At 39.8% G+C, this 7500-nt stretch overlaps 2 protein-coding genes across 2 annotated transcripts in view; both read left to right on the top strand.

The window, feature by feature from the left end:
• LOC137987811 (uncharacterized) overlaps nucleotides 1-655 on the top strand; it is a 2239-nt gene extending 1584 nt beyond the window's left edge. Inside the window, exon 3 of the mRNA XM_068833890.1 lies at nucleotides 1-655. This exon is cut by the window's left edge and continues 78 nt beyond it. Within this exon, the coding sequence (XP_068689991.1) occupies nucleotides 1-94 (94 nt within the window). The 3' untranslated portion in view covers nucleotides 95-655.
• Nucleotides 656-2659: 2004 nt separating this feature from the next.
• LOC137987772 (sodium-dependent neutral amino acid transporter B(0)AT2-like) overlaps nucleotides 2660-7500 on the top strand; it is a 7974-nt gene continuing 3133 nt past the window's right edge. The window contains exons 1-2 of the mRNA XM_068833852.1: nucleotides 2660-3113; nucleotides 3792-3951. Of these exons, the coding sequence (XP_068689953.1) occupies nucleotides 3008-3113; nucleotides 3792-3951 (266 nt within the window). The 5' untranslated portion in view covers nucleotides 2660-3007. The remainder of the gene's footprint in view (nucleotides 3114-3791; nucleotides 3952-7500) is intronic.

Here is a 7500-nt window from a genome sequence, read left to right as displayed (position 1 = left end):
GTGGGGTAGGAGCATGGCCAACATCAACAGATGGGTGGATGGAGATGGCAAGCTAACAATAAAGTTCTTAATTTATTATTTACAATTTAATTGACTTTTACTGCTAACAATACTTATTATACAGTCTTTTGATATGATTTATTTCAAAAAAGCACAATGGATTAAAGTTAGGTTTTCAACTACTTGTTCAAAGCACGATCCAGGTAATCCAGGGGTAGGGTTAATTCGTTTCTTAGTTTTTAGACTTGATTTTGGACTAAAACTTAACATTCCTGACAACCCACTGATATGATACGAAATATAATATGGCACAAAGGGCTATTCGTAGTTAACTTTCAGTTTTGGCCACTTTGAGAGGACAACGTCTACAAAACATTTCGAATTTTCAATCCATTTACATCCTCTCCATCCTTGGCTGCAAACAACAAAGAATAGCTTCAGTGCACTTCAGTGGTTATTGGTAACAAAAATGCAGCATTATTTTTCGGTCTTCAGTGATGCAAAGACGTCTTTCAGTGTTATGAATTTTGACTAAAATAGCTTGACACTTCCATTTAAAATACAGTGCGTTAAAGAACTATCAATTGTCGATTAGCATTAATTAGACTGCGAGAAGTCACTTTCTGGATAACCAAGAGCACAAGCCATCAACGAGATAAAGAGATTATATCGAGGAGAATAAACGAGAATAAACAAGAATGCCCGCCACCTGCCGCTATGCAACCCCACCCCCCCCCCCCCCTACCCAAACCTTTTTTTCTTCTCATTTCAGATTTTTCGCTTGACTGCCGAGAAAGGGACTGCTGGCAGTCTAAGTGTTAACTTAATTAATCGGCTTTAGAAAAACCAGGCCCAGCAGTAGAATAAGTATAAAGGATATAGAGCAGTTTCCAATCAAGCAACGTTTTCTTTGGTTTTGCATTGCTTCGCAGACTGATTGGCAACCAACGCTCGCGCCACTTTCTAAACCAACGAGAAACAAAACCGAAACCAACCGTGAGTAGCACACGCTCATTTTCCCGCTCTTCGCGTCGGCTAAGTGTAATTGCTCCAAATGTCGATTGGTTCGGTGCAATGTTTCGGTCTGTTTGATCGCAACTCGCAAAATATCCGCGCGTATTATATGTTAAACCATCGCATACGATGTATTTTTTCGAGGGTTTAACATATAATACTAGCGGACATTTTGCTCATTGCTCGTAAGTACTACGCAACTCGCAAAATATCCGCGCGTATTATATGTTAAACCATCAAATATGATGTATGTACTCTCCTGTTGTGAAAATACTAGCAGACTGATATCGTTTAATCCAAAGAGTATAGAGACATTTAACACAATATTTTAAAATGAAGACTTTCAGCTTTCTTGATTGATTGATTTTTTTGATTGATTGAAGCAGTTGCATTTTACCGACCGTAATTATTGACAAAAAACGAACTAGGGTCACCAGATTTTGCACCCCGATCTTCATTTCGAAATTTCCACCATTCAGAGTGAGGGTGAAAACATCCTAGTTAATCTGGACGCTAATAAGGCAACTAATGTTGATGGCATCCCTGCAATAATTCTGAAATCATGTGCCCGAGAATTATCGATGCCCTTGTCTAGGGGTGGGGCATTTGACTGTCTGTAGGTGCCCGGGGGTGGGAAGTTTGGCGCTAGCTTCCATCAAATGTCAAATGCCACTAGGGAATATAGGAAAGTAATAGTTTTAAATGTATAGTCCGAGTTATGTTCATTTGTTAACACTTCCATAAGAGTAATTTGAATGATATCACATGGTACGAAAAAGCATGTGCATGGACCATCACATCCATCAGCTGTTCACTGTGAATGCAATGAAAAAAAAGTTACTCCAATGAATAATCCATATTTCATGAAAAAAAAACTCACTTAGAAAGACAACCAACACACAATAAAACAAACTCTACCTTGCTCTCGTTCTGTGTGATGTTCGCGGTTTATAATTCTTTAATTCTGTTCGTTGCTACTGTTTGGGTGCGAGCGTGGGGGTCTGGGACGAGAATGCTCGCACACACGCTCGGTAACAGTTTCCTGAAGCACGGGTACGGGTTTCCGAGCACGGGTACTGCAATTCGAGTACGAGTTAAACGGTGTGAAACAAATTAAAATCAAATCGAGCGCGACTTGTCATAAGCTTGATAAGAGTCGACGGAAATCGAGCTCGAGTCGCGTTCGTGCTCGAGTAGTGATTCGTAGTCGATTTTTTGTATTCGTACTCGGTTGCTCAGGAACTAATACTGATCCGTCATCTTCTCGATCCAGCTCTCTCAAGATTTTAAAGTTAGAAACGGCGGACCATTAATAGGAAAGTACCAGTTAAAATAAACAGGTGTCTTTTTGAAATGAAGGCGTAAAACTTGGGTCACTTACTGTCTCGTTAACATAGATTTGCAGTCCAAAGGAAAAATATAATTGATTTTTAGGTCATAGTATCAATTAAACTAAAATTCATTTGCCAAGTAGTGGCCCAGCAGGATAGAGTGACAAGGTCTTGTTGGAATAAACTGACATCATGAACACTTGAGATTTCGGAATAAAAGCATCAGCAGCATTATTTTAGAGTTTAAGTTATCGACAATATCATTGATGTAGATTAAGAACAAGAGGGGACCAGTCCTGGGATTGTGCGCTGAGGGACACCAGAGGTAACACTGGTCCAAGAAGACTTTGCATCAGAAACCTAAACACACTGAGTGCGGTCCAAAAGGAAGTTCTCAATCCAAAAAAGACATTACCAGTGATCCCATAGTAATTAAGCCTCTGGTGGGGAAATGAGGCAATCACTGATATATCAAGAAAACGTGACATCGAAGTGTAGGGAACAATACTCGCGTTGCACCCGTGGCGGATTTGTCATATTATTCGTTTAATCTTTCTTTTCTCGTTTAGTCTTTTCAAGGTTCAGGCCTGACCTTTATCGCCTTTACGGAAGCCATACTCAAGCTACCATTAGCGCCGGTCTGGTCAGTGCTGTTCTTTTGCATGCTCCTGTCGCTCGGATTTGGCAGCATGTTTGGTATACTGGAGGGAGTGCTTAATTCCTTACATGATCAGAAGCTGGTTCCACTACGAAAGGAAATCCTAACAGGTAAGTTGAGGCTTAGACAGTGGCCTGAGTATAAGTGTACGCGTGTTTATGGGATAGAGTATCACCGGTGCAGAGTTAAGGCGTACGTCACTCAAGTCATCTCCTCTCATTGCGTTTGATTTATTGCATTGTACCGTGATTCGTTTGAACATCTCTCCGCCTTCCATTAGCAGAGATACGTATAATTCACGGCAGACATAACAGCGTCATTCGTCCAAAATCTTTCTATATTATTGGGTGAGTGACTGCGAACACGTCCCATTTATCGCGAAATAGGTTGTTGTCGCTCGTTACACAAACGATGTTTTTTCCCGTATTTTCGTAATGAGTTTGTTTACTGGAATTTTACAAGGAATTTTGTCCGTCATTGAAAGCATCTTTCATTTTCTACACGGGCAGATGTGGCGTCGGTTTGCTCAATTCCAAGATAAAGGTCATCCAGTTGGAGCACTGTCTCTTGTTAGTATCCTTGAGGAGTTTTCGCGTCTAGTCATGTTAAAAAACGCTGTAACCTTTTTCACTGTCGGATAAAACAGGCGACGAAGGCTGTTACCAGCACAGCCGAAACATCAATTTCAATTTCACGCGTTTTAGTCGAAAAAAGTTACAGTGTTTTTTAACTGTTTCTCGTTGTTAATTTCAGTCGATCTCCTCAGACTTAATCTTTCTTCCATGCAGGTCTGACATGTTTCCTGTGTATGGCCGTCGGCCTTTTATTCTGTCAGACATCCGGAGAATACTGGCTGCAGATGTTTGACAGCTTTTCAGCAACTCTTCCACTACTGGTCATCTGTTTCTTTGAACTTATCGGAGTATCATGGGTGTACGGCGCTAATAGGTGTGATACTGGCATAAATTAATATAGAATACTAGGATAATAACAAAAATATTACTTACTATTATAATCATGATTATTATTATCATCATCATCATCATCATTATTATGATTAATATTATTATTATTATTGCTATGTAACACCACAGGCCTTGCCTGGTCAATTGTTTCCCTTGAGAGCGAATAACAAGTTCCTAAAGTTCCCAAGGGAGTCCTCTCCTGATTCCCTAAAGGGACAAAACGTTTCTTAGAAGTATAGCCGTTCCCAACAGAGCAGTTTTCTGGATCACTTCAAGTCTGATGGTGGTGCCAAGTTTTTCGATGTGTTTGTCAAACTTATCAGATACAACCCCTAATGCTCCCTGCCGATCACAACTGGCTCTACAGTCACTTTCTTCAGCTTCCATAACTTTCTTATTTCTTCCCTAAGAAGTTGGTTCTTCTCTATTTTCTCCAGTTCTTTGTCTTTTACTCGCGCATCCCCTAGAATGGCGACGTCAATGATCATGGCCTCCTTTGCTTGCTTAAAAATTAACAAAGACAATGTCCGGTCCTCGAGCCTCAACTATCCTGTCACACTGTACATTGAAATCCCACAGAACTTTGAAAGCTTCGTTTTCTAAAACTCGCTCTGGGGTGTGTTTGTACCACTTATCGGTCTGCTCAAGTTCTGCCTTTCCACACAGTTGCCAATGCACATACCGTGCAACATTGTCGTGACGCCTCTTGTATTCACGTTGTGCCAACTTGCTGCACTCGCTTGTTAGATGGTTTACACTTTCTCCTTTCTCTCCACACATCCTACACATAGGAGATTCTACATTCTTGTCTATGTGCTACTTGATATAATTAGTTCTTAAAGCTTGCTCTTGGGCACTGCAGATCAATGCTTCCGCACACCCTTTGAGGTCTCCCTTCTGCATCCACCGCCATGTTTTCTCCCAGTCCACTCCCGTCAAGTCTCTAACATACTGCCCACGCATTTGCTTCCCTTTCCATTTGTTTTCTGTTTCCTGCTTTGCACTCTTCTTATACTCTGTTGGTTCTTTTACCTCATCCGTCTTCACTGTTCCTCTCTCTCCCACTTTCCTTAACAACAACTGTTTTCTTGCCCCCGGACACAAGCTTCGCAACTAAAAAGTCCTCTGCCCCCTCTCTTCCTTGGTACATATATCCTTGCAGTGTCGCTCCTTGGGTGTAGCTCCTTATTCATTGTCATCACTTTCCTGGTCTTTCTATCCACGCTTTGCAGTTCTTCTTTCGTCCATCCAATCACACCTCCTCCAAATCGTAGCAAGGATACCGCCCATGTGTTTACTGCTTTGATTTTGTTTCTAGTATTCAATTTGGATTTATCATTATTATTATTATTATTATAAATCCAATTATTATTATTATTATTATTATTATTATTATTAGTAGTAGTAGTAGTAGTAGTAGTAGTAGTAGTAGTAGTAATATGGCAGATTCTATTTACTTTTGTGCATATCATTATTCCATCAACCAGCGGATTTTAAATCTTATCTAGTTAATTACATCAATTTACATTCCTTTTTTTCCTCTTAAACAAATTTGTAGAACTTCTTAACGATATTTACATTCTGTGTCAAAATCCATTTCTGGCAGCGTTCGATCCAGGTGATCTGGTGACGTAATTCGGAGGACTGGGGAGAAAAATTTTAACGCTGTATCCCACAACCGCGCGCGGCCTCATTTTCAAATTCAACATGGCAGAGGCGAGGTTAGGTCTCTTCGGGTCTACTTAAATGTTCATTCAGTAACAGGAAATGTGGTAGACACGTAATGATCTGTTGAGTTTTGGCGATGGCAATACTGCAGGGAGTTTGGAAACAACACCTAAGGCCGCACGCGGTTGTGGGATACGGCGTTAAAATTTTTCTCCCCAGTCCTCCGAATTACGTCACCAGATCACTTGGATGAGGTAACTCAGTTCCTTGTCAGTGTTAGTAATTGATCTTAAGTCATTTCTCAATTGTTCATGGTGTCCTCCAAGGAAATCAAAAAACAATATTGATTTGATATACGCTTGTACTTTTGTACTCTCTTTTAATGCCTGCGCGGAGTTCTATGTATTTTAGTTTTTTTTTCTTTGAATCGATCCGCAATTTTGTCTACTTGGCAGACTGTGTCTTCAAATAGAGTCCAGATGTTGGTTTCTTTATCACGTACAATCGCGTCAGGCTTATTAGCTCCATTTACCGGTAGCTTCTCAAGGATAAAGGGCACATTCCAATATATCTTTGCCTTCTCATTTTCAAGCACTGCGTGCGGTATGCTCTGTTGGTACCATGGCTTTCCATGATCACTTTCCTGGAAACTGTACTTATCCAGTAAGCAGTGGTATTTCTGGGCGATCTTTGAGCAGGCACTTAGCACATGTGTTGTTGATTCTGTAGCAGCGTGCAAGGCACATTCTACAATTGGTATCTGTGATGGTCATCTGTGCTTTGCTTTGCTTTGTAGTGCCTGTATCGTCAAAGTTACAGATAATGTTGTATCTGCTGCGTATTTGGTTGCTTGTTTAAATATTGACCTTCTTCCTTGAGTGATTCTATTCATCTCAAGTGTTCTTCCATACTTATTCTCTTCTCTTGTTGTTGTTGTTATTATTATTATTATTATCATTATATTATTATTATATATTATTATATATTATTATTATTATTATTATTATTATTATTATTATTATTATTATTATTATTAGAGGGTCTCAATGTGGTTAACCGTGTGTCGTGAAAAAGGGAAAAAATTAACCGTGTTTCGTGAATTATTTTATCCAGATAACCGTGTTGCTTGTAGCCTTTCCTAAGCTCTGAAAAATTATTTGATGTAAAAATTAAGCGTGCACCGTGAAATCGCGAAATTTTAAACGTGTACCGTGTTTCTACACCCCCATTGAGACCCTCTTATTATTATTATTATTATTATTATTATTATTATTATTATTATTATTATTATTATTATGCAGTATGTAGTACGTAAGTATGCTTACAAGTATAAGTAGGAAAAGGCACTATTGTGTAACAATCCCTACTGTTATACCTATTCACAAACCAATTGGTAATAACTAACGAACCAACATTTGAGAAAGGAACAAGAGTTTATATTCCTTAATAACTCGTCGAAACCTTGAATGACCTTGCTATGTTTAGGGTGTACGATAAAACTGCCTTCTGCATATTAGACAAAACCTGGTTCCCTCTATCCAAACCTAAAAACTTCCTAACTTTCTCCGCCGTCTCCATAGAGTAGCCTCCTAGTATCACATTAAACTGTGTGATAGTGTGGCCAGGGAACTGTTGGCGCATCTCCCATCTCAACGGCGCATACTTGTCAGTTTTCTCCTGTTCCTTCTGTTCTCTGTTGGAAACCCAAGGGCAGCTCATCTCAATAAGGATCACCTTCTTCTCCCTTCTGTCCACAATTCTCGCATCAATTCTGTTAGCCCTGACTTCCGTATTTTCAGCAAATACTGGGACATCCCAGTACGCGCACGCTCGGTCATTCTTGTACTCGGGTTTAGGTGAGACT

The sequence above is a fragment of the Montipora foliosa genome, unplaced genomic scaffold (assembly GCF_036669935.1).
Source record: "Montipora foliosa isolate CH-2021 unplaced genomic scaffold, ASM3666993v2 scaffold_390, whole genome shotgun sequence".
NCBI classification, from domain to species: Eukaryota; Metazoa; Cnidaria; class Anthozoa; order Scleractinia; family Acroporidae; genus Montipora; species Montipora foliosa.
The sequence above is the reverse complement of the archived record's forward strand: the minus strand, read 5'-3'. Positions and strand labels throughout refer to the sequence as shown.